Source organism: Miniopterus schreibersii (assembly GCF_964146895.1).
Source record: "Miniopterus schreibersii genome assembly, chromosome: 16".
Taxonomy (NCBI): domain Eukaryota; kingdom Metazoa; phylum Chordata; class Mammalia; order Chiroptera; family Miniopteridae; genus Miniopterus; species Miniopterus schreibersii.
The window spans coordinates 32,368,060-32,385,558 of record NC_138116.1 but is presented as its reverse complement, the minus strand read 5'-3'; the positions used below and the strand labels follow the sequence as shown (position 1 = coordinate 32,385,558).

General features: G+C 34.9%; 1 protein-coding gene and 1 pseudogene across 3 annotated transcripts in view; one reads left to right on the top strand and one right to left on the bottom strand.

The window, feature by feature from the left end:
- Positions 1-17,499, bottom strand: part of PAFAH1B1 (platelet activating factor acetylhydrolase 1b regulatory subunit 1) — a 61,833-nt gene that overhangs the window by 23,875 nt on the left and 20,459 nt on the right. For both annotated transcript variants that reach the window (XM_081162261.1, XM_081162262.1), the window contains exon 2: positions 10,593-10,815. In XM_081162261.1, the coding sequence (XP_081018387.1) occupies positions 10,593-10,624 (32 nt within the window). In that variant the 5' untranslated portion in view covers positions 10,625-10,815. The remainder of the gene's footprint in view (positions 1-10,592; positions 10,816-17,499) is intronic.
- On the top strand, positions 2,330-2,679 carry LOC308568747 (small ubiquitin-related modifier 1 pseudogene; annotated as a pseudogene). Its single transcript has one exon. The product of its transcript is annotated as a small ubiquitin-related modifier 1 pseudogene (transcript).

The following is a 17,499-nucleotide window of genomic DNA, read 5'->3' as shown; positions in this document are numbered from 1 at the left end:
AGAGGAAGGGAGAGGGAGAGAGTGAGATAGAAACATCAATGATGAGAGAGTCACTGATCATGCCCTGACATGGAGCCCTGGCTGGTGTGGCTCAGTTGGTTGGAGCATCATCCTGTACACTGAAAGATTTTGGGTTCAATTCCCAGTCAGGGTGCTTATGGGAGGCAACCAATCAATGTTTCTGCCCTCCCCTACCTCCTCCCTCTCTCCCCTTCCTCTCTCTCCAAAATCAATAAAAACATATCCTCTGGTGAGGATTTAAAATAAGGACATGCCCGGCTGGGCGTGGCTCAGCAGTTGAGCGTCGACCTAGGATCCAGGCAATTGGGGTTCGATTCCCAGTCAGGGTATATGCCCAGGTTGCGGGCTCAATCCCCAGTTGGGGGCATGCAGGAGGCAGTCGATCAATGACTCTCTCATCATTGATGTTTCCATCTCTCTCTCCCTCTCCTTTCCTCTCTCTGAAATCAATAAAGATATATTTTTTAAAAAATAAATAAATAAATAAAAATAAAATAAAGGACATGGAAACCATAAAAAAGAGCCAGTCAGAAATAAAGGATATATGGACTGAAATGAAGAGTAAATTATAGGGAATTAGCAGTAGAGTAGATGAAGCAAAGAACAAGTTGGCAATTTGGAATATAAGAAAGCAGAAAACACTGAATCAGAACAGGAAAAAAATTTTTTTAAATGAGAACAGTGTAAGGAGCCTCTGGGCCAACTTCAAACGTACCAACATTCACATCATGGGAATGCTGGAATGACAAGAGAGAGCAAGAAATTGAAAACCTATTTGAAAAAATAATGATGAAAAACTTCCCTAATCTGAAGAAGGAAATAGACATACAAGTCCAGGAAGCACAGAGAGTCCCCAACAAGATGAACCCAAGAGGTCCACACCAAGACACATCACAATTAAAATGCCAAAGTTAAAGACAAAGAGATAATCTTAAAAGCAGCAAGAGAAAAGCAATTAGTTACCTACAAGGAAGCTCTCATAAGACTGTCAGCTGATTTCTCAACAGAAACTTTGTAGGCCAGAAGGGACTGGCACAAAATAGTCAAAGTGATGAAAAGCAAGAACCTATAACCGAGATTACTCTACCCAGCAAGACTATCATTTAGAATCAAAGGGCAGATAAAGAGCTTCCCAGACAAGAAAAAGCTAAAGGAGTTTGTCACCACCAAACCAATCTTACAAGAAATGTTAAAGGGTCTTTAAAAAGAAAAAGAGATATATATATATATATATATAACATATGAATAATAAGCCCTGGCCGGTGTGGCTCAGTTGGTTGGAGTGTCATCTCATATACCCAAAGGCTGGAGGTTCAATTCCCAGTCATGGTACATACCTAGGTTGTGGTCCAATCCCCAGTTGGAGCATGTATGGAAGGCAACCATTTGATGTTCTCTCTCACATCGATGTTCCTTTCTCACTTGCTCACTCTCTTCCCCTTCCCCTCTCTCTAAAAATCAACAAGCATATCCTCAGGTAAGAATTAAAAAAATAATAATAATATGGCAATAGATACATATTTACCAACAACAATTACTTAAAACAAGACCCTTACATAGGCAAGATGTAAATTGGGCCTTAAAGAAAAAAGAAAAAGTAGGCATTATAGGCAGGAGACGGGGAGAAAAGGAATGAGAACAAAACATGACAGAGATCTCAATGTGTATTTGATCAAATTCTTCAACATTCTTGATTTTAAAACAATTCCTTAACAATAGAAAGGTCTTCATTAACATTAAAAAAGATGAAGAGAGTCTGCCTCATTAATAATTTAAAAAGAAATCTCTCAAACCTTCAACTAAATATAAGTCAATGGTAAAACACTAGAAATATTTGCACTGTCAAGAACAAGACAAGGATGCCTATAATCACTATTATTATTTTAAATTGTTCAAAAAGCAATAAATACATCTAAATAATATCTATAAATATTGAAAATGAGATTAAGATGAAAGAAATGGCTGGAAAGACAGGACAAAAATATATTATTAAGAAAAAGCAAGGCAAGAAAAAGCAGTTTAATGAAAGTGGTATTTTTAAAAGACATATTTTGTCAGGAGCATATAAGCAGATTAGATGGGATAGTAACTAAATAAAGGAAAATCATCACATAGTAAGTCAAGCCCTAAAGAATAAAAGTGAAGATCCCTTAAAACAGGTATTATCATAGGAGGAGACACAGTGGAGTCCCTCCAGACTCCGTGTTGTGCTATGGAGAAGAGAGTCAGATTTGTAAACCCTGGAGCTAGATTCTGCCTAATTGAGGCCACTGCTGTGCAAAGAACCTGGGTGAAGCCACCATCAACCATGTCTGACCAGGAGGCAAAACATTCAACTGAGCACTTGGGGGATAAGGAAGGAAAGAGAATACATTAAACTCAAGTCATTGGACAGTATAGCCGTGAGATTCACTTCAAAGAGAAAATGACAACACATCTCAAGAAACTCAAAAGAATCATACAAAGACAGGGAGTTCCAATGAATTCACTCAAGTTTCTCTTTGAAGGAGAATTGCTGATAATCATACTCCAAAAGAACTGGGAATGGAGGAAGATGTGATTGAAGTTTATCAGAAACAAACAGGGAGAGCATCCTTCAACAGTTTAGATATTCTTTTTTTTTTTTTTTTCCCTTCAATCTTTTTTTTAAAAAAATAATTGTATTTTATTTACTTATTTATTTTAATCTTCACCCGAGGATATATTTCTTTCACCACTTTTCAGAGAGTGGAAGGGAGAGAGACAGAGAAACACTGACGTGAGAAAGACACATCAACTGGCTGCCTCCTGGATGCACCCTGGACCGGGGCCAGGGATCAAGCCTGCAACCGAGGCACTGCTGGAATCGAACCTGGGACCCTTCATTCCGTGTGCTGATGTTCTAACCACTGAGCAAAACTGGCTAGGGCCCTCAATTCTTTTTTATTTTTAAAAATAGTTCTTTTGTAATGTTATGTTCAAATTGGGATTGAAAACTGACCTCCCCAATCTCTCTAAAATATCTGGTAATTTGAATTCTAGTGCCCATTATTCATTATTGTTTGTTTTCATTGTGCTGATTTTGGTGATCAAACCTCAGCCTCCTTCATATTGCCCTCTCCTTTTGAAATATTACATATGTGCACAGGGAGACCATCTTTTTCAGGACTGTACATTTTCAGGCTTATAATAAATAAGGTCAACAAATTAAGTGTGTATAATGACTTTCTAATTGGCCCAGAAGTTATAGCATGTGATTATTTCACTCCTGGACTATGACTTTCAGTGGGAGATGGAAGTTTTCAGAGAATTAAACTGTGGAAAAATGACCTTCCCTCAACTTGAAGCCACTTTTAAAATTTGAAGGTCTGGACCAAAAGAAGAGGAATATCAAGTTGGAGTGAAGATGACAGATAAGGTGAGAGTAAAGATTAACTCCAAAGATGGCTTCACTGAAGAGAAAGCATTTTAAGAGAAAAGAAAAATCTTGTCAGAAAATCCCAGAAAAGTTCTAACTTTCATTAGCAGTTAATAAAATTATTCCTGTAGAAGTATGTACAACAAAACACCACTCTTTTTCATATTATTTGTACTTTTTGGCCTAGGATATGGGTTTTAAATGGACATTGTCTGTACCAGTTTCATTAAAATAAAATACTTGTTAAAAAACAAAAAACAAGAACAGGTCGTATCATAATAAGCATTTCCAGAATTACCTGGCTAAATATAGGTTCTATATGTTGATGGAGCACAGTTTTTACCCTGTATTGAACAGCAAGACAGTCAATCATCTACAATACTGCTAATAATGGATTTATACCTTTAGAATTAGTATGGGTGAAGTCATAATATATGGTTGTCATTCCATTGCTGTCTGATGAATCATTTACTTGTCCCCCATCCCTTTTCATCACTCTCAAATACCTAATTGCATCTCACCCTTCAGCTGACCTCCAAAGTCATACAGGAAATAGGAACTACTTAACATGTATGTTTCTCAACTTCCTCAGTGGTATTTGTAGCACTGCCTTCCTGCTTCTACAATGTGTCTTTTTTTCTGTCTAATACAATTCTCTAGAATATAGTAGAATCTTTCAGTAAAATGAAATGTGATGTGGCGCAATCAAAGGGCTTTGCATGAATTCTACAGAAAGTCAACAATTTTGACTCTGATGACATCTTGATTATCTTTAGGGATGTCTACATTTCGCTCTTGTCAACAAATGCTGAAACGTATTTTTGAGACAATAGCAATTTCATGATTTGGTTCAGACTCACAAAATAAAGCATTTGTTTTTATTTACTGGCTTACTGTTTTGACAAGTCTAATAACAGGAGAAAATACCACTACTTCTACAGTATAGGATGTCATTACTTGTTACCTGGGATGAGCAGAATGTAATGCATTCTACTAAATGAAATATTTCTATTAAAAAACCTTCAAAGAATAAAAAGATTAAATATAACACAAACTAAGAATACTTTAATCTCCCTTTGAAAACTCAGATGACCTTTTATATTTTATAATCTTTTACCTCAAGGCAATAATATGGAACTTTTAATGATCATTATATGTGAAGTGATAACATAGTCAATGTGGTTATAAATTTCATTATTACCAACTTTTTAAAGTTTAAAAAACAGCAGAACCTAAAAACTCAAGTTGGATAAAAGCAGTATATTAAGAAGTTTATGTTTAAATATTTACTTTTATAGTCAATAAAAATATATAGTTGTTTTTATAAATATAAAAACCTGACATTGTGAGAGTATGAATTACAGTGACAATCTCATTTCAGCCCCTGCATCCAAGTCATTCATGTATTTTGCTTTTACTGCCCAGTATGAAGAAAATTCTAATTCATACAGGTTAGTACAAGGAGTAACTGGATTGAAACAGCTCAAAACTTGCAATCGCAGAGGAGTCTTCAACTAAACTGAGTCAAAAAATTTAAAAAGAAGTGGGAAATACCTGTTTGAAAGTTGAATCACTAACAAAAACAAAACATCACTCTATTATAGATCCTAATGCCAGACAAGAAGTGTCTAAAACTATAAGCGCTAAAACTACTTGTAATAGGATACTGCCATGATGCAAGGTATTGTGCCCATGCTTGTCTTTACAACTATTCATAACATGACAATATGCATATGTGCCAGAGCACTGTCTGAGATCTAACTCAACTCCATAAACATGTGTTGCTGTAGTGTATTCTCATGTATAATTTTAAATGTGTAGCAGGTAAGTGCAGCTCTTTACATTTTTAAACACCAGGGCAGAATCACTTTCTAATCAATACTAATTACATATAATGTTCAAATATATGCACAGGAAAAACCTGACTACCTCAACTAACTGCATAGGTTAGTTTATTAAAGTAAAACACATCTTAAAAATTTCTTAGTCATGAAAAGACATGGAGGAAATTGAAAACGCACATTGCTAAGTGAAAGAAGTCATTCTAAAAAGGCTACATACTGTATGATTCCAACTTTCTGAAAATGACAAAACTACAGAAACAGTAAAAAGATCAGTGGTTGCAAGGGGTTCTAAGAGAAGGAGAGATAAAAAATGTGGAACACGAGATTTTTAAGGCAATTAAGCTGTTTATAGGTAAAGCAGGATTTAAGAGAAAAGTAAAGAAAATCTGCTTTACATGTGCTGACCAGAATTAGCTAACAGAGATAATAAATTATACAAAAAAGGCTTGAAATCCTTTACAAAAGTCATAAGCTCATCTGAGGAGGACCTGGAAAGCAGAGAGACAAGCAACATGTCCTAAGAGGGCAAAAAGACTGTACTAATATGTAAGGAAGGCGTTCCAAGACAGCATACTCAATTTCAAGCTATGATTTCCCACAAATAGAGCTGTCTCAAAGATATTAGAATAAGGAAGGATGTAATATAGGACACATGCAGATTTTCTTAAGAGGAGGAGAAAAATAACAATGCAAATAACTTGAGAAGAATGTACGCTTTCAAGAGGAAAAATAACCCTAGAAAAAAGCAGAAAGTTATAGATGTTTACTCTCATAGCAATCTAAGGTAACATAAAACAAAAAAAGAGACAAAATAAAAGGAATCCAAAAGACATGATATGATAAAATCAAATATAATAAAAGATAGGGAATATAGTAGATAACACTGTAACAACTGTGTACGGTGCCAGGTGGGGGTTCTAGACTTATCAGGGGATCACTTTGTAAATTATATAAATGTCGAACCACTATGCCATACACCTGAAACAAATATTAAATAATGAATGTCAACTGTAATTGACCTAATAATAATAATAATAATAATAATAATAATAATAATATACAGGGTGTCCCAAAAAAATATATACACATTTTTTTCTGATAGCTCAATTGATGTTCCTTTCTTTTCAGATTTAACCCATTGGAATTAATAATTATTCAAAGTATGTATACATTTTGGGGGGACATCCTATATATATTTTAGGAAAATGTTCCTAAAATAAAGAACATCCAAATTCTAGCTTGGTGAACATACAAATAAGAGAAAAAATACTATGAATACCTTGATAGAAAAGTGACAAGAAACTGCAGGCTAACTAACCTAAAACTTCTCCACTACCACCTACAATGTCAAAGGCTATCTATATTTTGCTTTTTTTAAAAAAAATCTATTAAAATTTTACTTTCATTAACAATAAATACATTTATCTTATATACTGAAACAATACTGTCACAAATCTTCATTCCACCTTTATCCAATCTCTTTCTCTTCAGAAGCAACAACCACTGTTAACAATTTAGTATATCCTTTCAAGCCTTCACCTGTGCATCTACACAGACATAGGCACAAAAGAAATATGTAATATAGTTGTAAGGCGTGTTTAATATAAATATATCATACCATTTTATTTAGCAACCTGATTAATTCACTTAACAATAGATACACATAAACATACCACATTTTAAAACTGCTATATAGTATCTCATAGAATGGGTATAGGTTTTAGGTTGTTACCATTTTATCACTGAAAACAATGCAACAATCATCCTTTTACATAGCTATACCTAGAGAAATGTCTGCACATACACTAAAAAAAAGTTTTTATAATTATTAACTATTAGATCAAAGATTCTATTTTTAAAATATATTGTCAAACTGACCTTAAAAAAAATTCTAACAATGTATATATTCCCACCACCAATAGGAAAGAACCAATTTTTCCATACACTTGCTAGCAAAGGTGATTTTTCACTTTAGATAATAGCTTGGAGAACAAACTGTACCTTGTTTTGTTTACAGATGTTAAATATTATTTCATGTTTACTGGCCAATTTTTTGTTTTGTTTATGAATGGTCTTAGTATTATCTTTTTCTCATTTTTCTACTGGTTGTGATCATTTGCAGCAATTTTTAGGACTTCTTTATATTATTCTAGATGCCTTTTTTTTGCTACATGTGTTGCAAATATTTCCACAGCCAGTCCTTTGTATTTTAATTTTGTTTGAAATCTTTCTTCATGTGGAAAATTTATATTTTGATACAGTAAAATTTACCAATTTTCCTTTTTGTTTCCATGTTTAGTATCTTCAGGAAGTCCTTTTCTACCAAAACGGCAGTATTTCCTTCTATCACTTCTACATTGTTATTTTGTATGTGTTTAATATTTGGGCTTTAAAAAACTCATCTGGATTCAAGTTTATTTGAATCTTGCCACTACTTGCCAAACAGCACATCTTTTCCCTACTTATGTGAAATGCCACCTTTCTCAGATGCAAAACTTTCACAGATAAACGGGCCTGCCTCCTAACTTTGCCTACCCCAGCGTATTTTATTTACTAGCTTTACTATACTATACAACTAGTATACGTAGTTATATAACCTTATGCATATTCAAAACATTATATTACATTAACAAGGATGAGAAGGGAAGGACGCAGAAAACTGAAAAACTAGAAGAGATAAACCCAACTGTATTTTAAATGAATATAACCACAGGAAGAGGGAAAAATACAAAACAAAACTAATCCAAGTAATTTGCAAGCACAGTACAGTAAACCCTCACTTCACATCATCAATAGGTTCGTTGTAACTGCAATGAAATGACAGATGAAACCAATTTTACCATAGGCTAACTGATATAAAACAAGAGTTAAGTTCCTATGGCATTTCATCAACATTGTAATGAAACGAGATGCTGCTAGATGAAATGACGTTGAGGACCTGTTTGTATTTGATTATATATTCTCTGTCTTGGGCAGAGTAGATGGGGGAGAACTGTGCACAAATTCTGAACCCTCTCCAGGAGGTTTGTGTGTTTTTTAAGTAGTATGAGCATAATTCTGAAACTATTTTAGAAGTATTATAGGACTGAGCAAATGAGCTGGAAAGTCAGGGTCTCACTATAAAAGGAGAGATAACTATCACAGAGGGAAACATAAGAAACTTGTGGAAACAGACTGAAATTAGAAGTATCAGTTTAGCCTAATGATTTCTAAAATAAGTATGTGTACATGTGTATGTATATATCAGTGGTTCCAACTGGAGGAGATTCTGCCCCCCAGAGGACAGTGGCAACATCTGGAGACACCGTTAATTGTGGCATTTAGTGGGTAGAGGCCAAGGATGTTGCTAAACAACCAACAGTTTACAGGACAGCCCCCATAGCAAAGAATTATTTAGCCTAAATAGTCAATAGTGCCAAGATTGAGAAACCTTAGTACATATACATACCAAGTGTCTGTGCATGTACTTACATATACACTTATTTTCTAGTTCTGCCTACTTAAAGGGCCCAGAAGCAAAGACAACCCAGTAGCAACAAGTACATTTAGTGCCCATATCTTGATCTCTAATACCATTCCCCACTAAGAGGAATGAGGGCTTGTTGGAGCAATGGCTGATTTTAGGTTTAAGGCAGGACTGGTATACAATAAGCCTGGAATATCTTGTAATGCCAGAAAGGAAGGAAGTGCACATAAAAAATGATAGAGGCATATGTAAGAATCAACTGAAGAGTCTCCTATGGGACAATCTAGAACAATTCACGCAACAAAGCAGTCAGAATGGTAGTGAATGATAAAACTACTGGAAATATGAGAACCCGTGAGTTCATACCAATAATGAAAAGTCAATAGACAAAAAGATCCCTTGATTACAGTAAAGTGCTTAGCGATGACTAGCAAATATAGAAAGAATAAGTGTTGAAAATCCATTACTTTGCAAACATTACTCTGAAATATTAATGCATGGTCTTAAAGTGTCACCCCCACTATTTGTTGAAAAGGAAGTAATAGTAACTATACAGTGGAGAAATCAGGCATCTTGACTGATGGGTCAAAATTAACATCACAATTGAGGGGTCATGAACATACTTACGCAATATTTTGGCCAAGGATGCATAACCTGAATCTAATCATGAGGAAACATTAGACAAATGCAAAATGCAGAACATTCTATTAAAAGGGGAGGGGGCGCTTCAAAAATATCTATGTCATAAAAGACAAAGAAAGGTTGAGGACATGTTCCAGATCAAATGCCACTTATGACAACTGAACACAATACCTAATCCTGGACTGGATGGTATACTAGAGAGGATTAAAATGTTGCCATAAAGGACATTATTGGGTCAACTGACAAAACTGGAACATGGAAGGCAGATCAAATAAAAGTATTGTTTCAATGTTAACTTTACTGAAATTGCTAGCTGTACTGGGGCTTTATAGAAGAATGCCCTTACTCTTAAGAACTACACACTAACGTATCTGGGAGAAAGGTCTTTGATGTATGCAACTTACTCTCATATGGTTTAGGGAAAAAATGGTGTGTGTGTGTGCTGTGTGAGAGTAAGTTGTGTGTATACACACACAGCTAGAGTACAAATAATACAAAATGTTACCAATAAATGAATCTGGATAAAATGTATATAAATATTCTTTGTACTAATCTTACAAACATATAAATTTGAAATTATTCCCGATTATACCGTTTTTTAAAAAGCCACAGGAAATTTAAAAAACCTAGAACACAAAGCTGAATATTTTCCACTATATTCTTCACCTACAAAAATAGAATGCTATAAAATCCTATATAATAGCAGTGGTCAAATCATTTTCATGCCTATCTAGTTAATGAATTTTGTTAATGAATTTGCATTAACTATTATGTTAGCCACCCTCTAAAGTTCAAATCCTGGAGCAGTCAAAAGATGATAAAAAATACAATAAGGCAAAGGAAAGACCTTAGCAATAACAACAAAAAAGCTTTCATTTTTCTAACACATGGATCCAGATAAAAAAATCTAGAAGTGTTTTGAAGCACCTATCTTCCAAGTGAACATAATGATATATTTAAGACAAACTTGAGATCAAACTTATCCCAAGTAACCTGTTTGTTTTGCTTTGAACTTATACACAATAAGGTCACAAGAGTAAATGGTGCTATGTCAAAGACAGACCCAGTTTTAACATTAGACCAAAATGCCCACATCAATATTTGAACACTTCTAACAATAGTTTTAATCTGAGAACAGCTCTCCCAAAGCTGTATTTTAATTTACTTTGTCCTTTTATAAGACACACACACACACACACACACATAAAACAGAGAAACTTACAGTTCATCTCGTTGTCTCTGGGACAGCACCATTTTGGCTGTAATGTCAAGCTTATTTGATATAGTGGTATGTCCCCTTCCTTTGGGAGATCAAAAAGCTTTGCGATCCCTGGATTTATAATTAAATATTCCACTAAGTGACTTCCACGCAGGGGAAGATGATTCTTTTACAAGTGAATTCAACCAGCAACCAGGAGATATTCAACAAGTAAGATTCATTCCACCTAAGGAAAAAGAGAAAAAAGATTATTTCTTTCACTTAGAATTTAAATTACTTCTAAATTATTACTTGCAGTACAATATACTTTCAAAAATGAGGTTTTATTGTGATGCTAATATGAATATTAGGTGATATTTTCAACCTACTGTGAAAATCAATGCCAAAAGTATAGAGTATTTTTAATTATCTTAGTTTTCAGCATTACTTTTAAATTTACCCACAACCTACCAGTCACCCGCCAGACATATTGATACTAATTTTATTAAGTTTCAAATATTAACATATAACTTCTCTAGAAGACTGTAATTCTCCCTTAAAGACAATAAATAAACATAAAAAACTCTAATTTACAAAAAAGCTATAATCTGAAAAAGGTATGAGAGATGATTTCATAAACTGTCTATAAATCAAAAGATGCCAACAATAACTGAAATGCCCTACAAGATGTTAGTTACCAATAATCTTAGAATATCTAAATGTAAATAAACTATTTAGTAATCTAATGCCCTCTTCAGTAATGCACTTAATCAAGAAATAAGTTAATACTATTTTTATTTTGTGTCCTTTAGAATCATGTTTTAAAAATAAAAAACTGAATGAGCGACCCTAGATTTTATATACTCACACAGTAATCCAATTCTCCAACCTAGTTTTTAGCTATTACTTAATATTTCAGAGCCCTTTATAATTATAATACTATAAAATCAATCAAATATCAGCTCAATGAATAAATGTAGATAAAAGAAAAATCAAACTTTCTTAAAGAATTATTCTTCAAACTTCCCATTTTACAAAAAAATTAGTTTGTCTTATCACGCTGTACAAAACAGCTAGGTAGGCCGAGCTGGGTGTGGCTCAGAGGTTGAGCATCAACCTAGGATCCAAGAGATCGAAGTTTGATTCCCAAACAGGGTACATGCCCGGGTTGTGGGCTCGATCCCCAGTCCAGGTGCAATCAATGGTGACTTTCATTACTGATGTTTCTCCCCCCCTCCCCCTTCCTCTATCTGAAATCAATAAAAAGAGATATTTTTTAAAAAATAGCTAGGTAGAATTTCTACTGTATTTAGGAAATACATGAGATAATCTTATTAAAATGCAGACTACTGGTATATACAAAATTCAATTGGAAGGGACACTTTAAAGAAATAGGAAATCATCCTCCAAATGAAATGAACATCTAATGAAGAGCCTGTGGGACCACCAATATATCAAGAGAGACAGCATGGATTGAGAAAAAGATCTTTTATTATCTTTAATGGTTCTTCTAACCTGGAGGCCAGCTAGCTCAAAATGATAGCTGAAAACCATCACTACACCACTATGTCTAAATCACCAAAATATGACTGTAGCAATAAATTGGGGATTGAGAACCAAACAATGGGCAACCCAGAAAACCATCCCTCGTTGGTATTTAACAACTCCTAATTATTTAGGTCTCACTTTTCAAAGCCTTAATTGTCACCAAGTTAAAGCATCTAGGGTCTCATACACTCTGACAAAGGTCACAGTAGGATAATGATTTGATGGTGGTGATTATCTGAACTGTCTACAGGTTTCTATTAACTGGAACAATGGTAATCCACTGATAGAGAAGTAATATAAATCAAAGTGAAAAATCTACTATGTTATGTATATTACAGGCTTTAATTTAATTATGGAGAGACTATTTGTCAAAAAAGCAAATCAATGTACAAAACTAACAGTACTGGAATATGGGGATTATCTAATAACAATAAAAACAAGATATAAAATCACTGGAGGTACCTTGAATGTATACTGATGTACTACATAAATTAATTTATTCATTCAGCAAACATTTACAAAACACTATGTATGTGCCAGGCACCAGGTTAAATGAGGGGGGAAACTTGGTGTTTACATTTAAGAAGTTAGTCTACTGGAAGAGCTATCCAAGGAGCAACTGAAACTGTGCGAAGTGTGACAAGTATTACCATGAAACAAGCTCAGGTCTTTACAATTTGTCCTAGGAGCAATGGGGAGCCTTTAGACAAGTTTTTTAGAAAAATCATTCTCACTTTTATAATGAAGAATGGACCAGAAAGACTGGAAAGGAAGAGATCAGATAGGCGGCTTGCAGTAACAGAAGTGACAGATGATGGGTATTCACAGTAGCATAGCAGCAGTAAATGAAGAGAATTAGATGAATGTAAGTTATTTACCACGAAAATCTTATAGGGTTGGTGACTAGATGTGGGCAGCAAGAAAGTGAGAAAGGTCAGCCAAGGAGTCTAGAATAACTTCCATATATTTCTGGTTAAAACTAAGTTGAACAGAAAATGTGTTAGGGGATGAGGAAAGTATGATTCATTCCACTTTAGATATGTTAACTCCAAGGTGCCTGTGAGATTGCTAGTAGGAAGTTGTACAAACAAGTTAGCTTTGAAGAGAACTAACCTACAGAAATGAAGGCTTAGTACTAAACAGCTGAAAGATGAAATAATTGAAGCCATGACAATGGATGAGACTGACCCATGAAGAATGTGTACAGCAAGATAAGCAGAGACAGGCAGAGCAACACCAACACTTAAAATAACATCAACAAAAAACCCTGAATCTGTAACTGAGGCTGAGAGAAAGAGGTAAAAATAAAAACAGGAGAGAGCATGTCTCAGAAGCCAAGGAAGTATTTCAAGAAGAGGCAATCAACAGTACCCATTAAAAAAAAAACACAAAAAAAAAACAGTACCCAAACTTATCCAACTATTAAGCAAAATAAGGTCTGAAATGGGTCTGCTCCATTAAGTATAGAGCTCACTGATAACTCTGATGACAATGGTTTCAGTAAACTAGTAGGGACATAGTTTTAACATGGCAAAAACCGTATTTAAGTGGGCTGATGAGTACAAAGAGATGAAGTGAAGACGGTACCATAAATAAATATCTTAGAAAGAGATGGAAATGTTGAAAATCCATTTTTTCTGGTTGTTTTATTTCAACCAAGTGAGATGTTTAAATGCTAATGGTAGAGAGAGAAAAAGGACACAGGGAAAATGAAGAAAGGAATTAAGAATTTTAATATCACCATTTTTACCCCCTAATCAATCAAAGGCAGACAACTAGGCATGATGTATATACCCTTTGAAAGAATAACATTACACAAGCTATAAAGTATTCTTGCCACAAAATCAAATCTGAATCTGTTCAAGTATCTGGCTCTAACTATCAATATATATTTTTTTTGTGATCCTCATCTGAGGATATTTTTTCCATTGCTTTGCAGAAAGTGGAAGGGAGGGAGGGGGGAGAGAGGGAGGGAGAGGGGGACAGAGAAACATCGATGTGAGAGAGACACATCGACTAGTTGCCTCCCGCACTCACCCCAACCAGGGGTGGGGAGCAAACCTGCAACCCAGGTTCATGCCCTTGGCCGGGAATCAAACCTGGGACCCTGATCCCTGGCCCTGGTCAGGCCAAGTGTGGGAGGCTACCAATTGATACATCTCTCTCACATCGATGTTTCTGTTTCTCTCTCTCTCTCTCTCTCTCTCCCCCCCTCCCTCCCTCTCTCCCTTCCACTCTCTCTAAAAAGGAATGGAAAAATATCCTCAGATGAGGATTCAAAATAAAACAAAAAACAAAAAAAACGGAGACCCTTCAGTGTTCAGTCTGACACTCTAACCACTGTGCAATACCAGCCAGGACCCCAATTATCAATTTGCAAGAAGTATAGTGGGCAGAATATGTTAAGGACACCATGGGATATAACCAGAAATATTCAGACTGTGAAAAGCCCTATAAAATAAATGACCCAATTTCTTAAAATAAATTCCAAGGAAAGAAAAAGGGTTAGAAAGGGAAACATATATTAAAAGAGAAGTGACATATCCAACAATTGCAATTTATAAATCTTATTTAGATCTGGATTCAAAAAATTACTTGTAAAATAATTATTTGTAAAATAAACAAACCTGTGAATAAACACTTGGGGAAATCTGAACATTGATTGGATGTCCAATGATATTAAAGAATAAGTGTGAATTTTTCAAGAGTATTAATAGTATTGTGGTTATGTTTAAGTCTTTTAGAAATACACATAAAAAATTATCAGTTAAATGATATGTCTGGAATTTGCTTCAAAAATTTTGGGTGGAAAGAGTAGATGGCAGGAGATATACGAAACAAGATTGGATTTGAGTTGATAACTGTTGAAACTGGGTAATGGGTACAAAGAGGGTTCATCACGCTATTCTCTAATTTTGTTTAAGGGTCTGGTATTTTCTATAACAGTCTTTTTTTAAAAATCAGAGGGAGGCCCTGGCCAAGTAGCTCAGTTGGTTAGTGTTATCCCAATACGCCAAGGTTGCAGGTTTGATCTACAGTCAGGGCATGTACAACAATCAACCAATGACTGAATAAATAAGTGGAACAACAAACTGCTGTCTCTGTCTCCCCACGCCCCCATTTCTTCACTCTCTCTCTAAAATCAATCAGTAAATTTAAAAAAAAATTTAACTCAAAAGGAAATACTCAGTAGAACATGGAACTAAGGCAGGAGGAAGAGAAAGGAATGCAATCCACATGTACAAGCCTTCCACATAAAGATGGGTCACCCCTTCTCCCACTGTGTTAGAAAGAAGATGCAAATATGGTGTGGTTTTTTTAAGATTTTTTATTGGTTTTTAGAGAAAGGATGGGAGAGGGAGAGAAAGAAACATCAACCTGCATGCCGTCGACCTGGAATCAAACCAGCAACCCTTCAGTGCATGGGACATCCAACCAACTGAGCCACACGGGCCAGGGCACAAATATGTTTTTATATTTTGGGAAAATAGGAAGTAAGGTCATTTGCTGAGTAGACAGGGTAAGGAAGAAGGTATTAAGAGGCTTGAAATAGGTGCTATGGAGAGCAAAGAAATGCAAGAGGAAGAACATTTTTTAGATGGGGGACTGAATTTTTAGTGGTACCAATGTACAAAGAATGTGATTTTTTTTAAGCAAGTTATGTAGTTTGGCTGCAGACACAGAAATGTTGCCTATTTAGAGATCTAGGGTTGGGGTGAGGGTTTGTAAGGTATGTGTGATGAATGCATAATCAGAGATGAAATAATGAATCAAAGCCTAAACTGCACTGTGCAGAAAGTGAAAATAGGAAAGAAAAATAGAAGACTAGAGGGATCAAGAAGAAGGTCTCTACAACCTGGAAGAAGGGTCAGAGAGAATGTGATAAATTAAATTTAAGACTTCTCAATTTGGTGTTAACTATAATTAACTTTGTTATTATTAATTGTATGCTAATAATGTTTTTACTACAACTAGCTAAGTATTGAGAATACATAGTAAAGAGAGACAAGAATATGATGAGCACTAAATGCATATGAAGAAAATGTGGGCTTAAGTCTGTCAACAACTCTATAACCCTGAATAGGTCATCTAACTTTTTTGGAAAGTAGGTAACATCTAAGGCCCCTTTTAACTCAGATTATTTCATCCTCTGTCAATTTCCTATCATTAAACTTTCCTACCTTTAATACATATTTTTTGCTATCAGAAAGTGTAAGTATGTGATGAGCTATCATACTTAAGAATATAATGCACCTTTCCAGTTATCTTTTAGCTTAACATTTTAACATATAATTGCAAAATATCACATGACAACAGAAATAAATTATTCTCAAATGGGTAAAGGAGATAGTTTGAAGTATTTTGCAATTAACAACCAATAACCAACAGTACAAATGAACCAACCAATACTGTCCTACCACCTGGTGGAGTTCTTAACCATTTATTTGTTTGTTTGTTTATTGGGGGAGGGAAGATTCCCACTGGATTCCTTTGAGAATGTGGTGAAAGCCTAGATCTTTTCCCTCAAAGAAGCACTTATAAACATAGACAAAATATTACATGCATTTTAAGAAGGTTCACAAATTCTCCCAAAGTCAACATAATGAATGAAAAGACTTAACATTTTTGAAATATATTTTGGCAGTCCCTTCTAAGCTACTTGTAAATATTACAAACATATTTCAAAGAAGAGTCTCATTTATTCATATGCATATCAACATCCAGGCATTAATTTGAGACATCAGACCTGCGCTGCCTAAGCACTAGAAACCGAGGCTTTCGTAGGATGCTTTTCGGACTGCAGAATTTTTTTTTTTAATATGTCTTTATTGATTTCAGAGGGAGAGAGACAGAAACATCATTGATCAGCTGCCTCCTGCATGCCCCCTACTGGGGACAGACCCTACAACCTGGGCATGTGCCCTGACCGGGAATCAAACTGCGATCTCTTGGATCATAGGAGGAAGCTCAACTGCTGAGCCACACCGGCTGGGTGGAATGCAGAATTCTCCAGCATTCTATATTCTAATATTATATCCACTTATCTGCTACACCAATGCAACTTAGACAACAATGTTTTACTACTTGGGTAAGTACTTCACCACAGAAAGAGAAAGGGGAAAAGTAAAAAAGATGAAATAACATCACATTAAAAAATAATCTTATACAACAGGAGTGGTGAGAGGCTTATTAATTTAAATTCTTATTTCAATGTGTTAACATAGGTTTCACACTTATCAAAACAACCTTTATAAAATATTATTTCATTAATAATCTATTTCATACATTGGTCTTTGTCAACTAGGAGTTTATTAAATTGGGAAAAATAATACAGAAAATAAAGGATGTGTGTGAAGGCCTGGCCGTTGTGGCTCAGCAACTG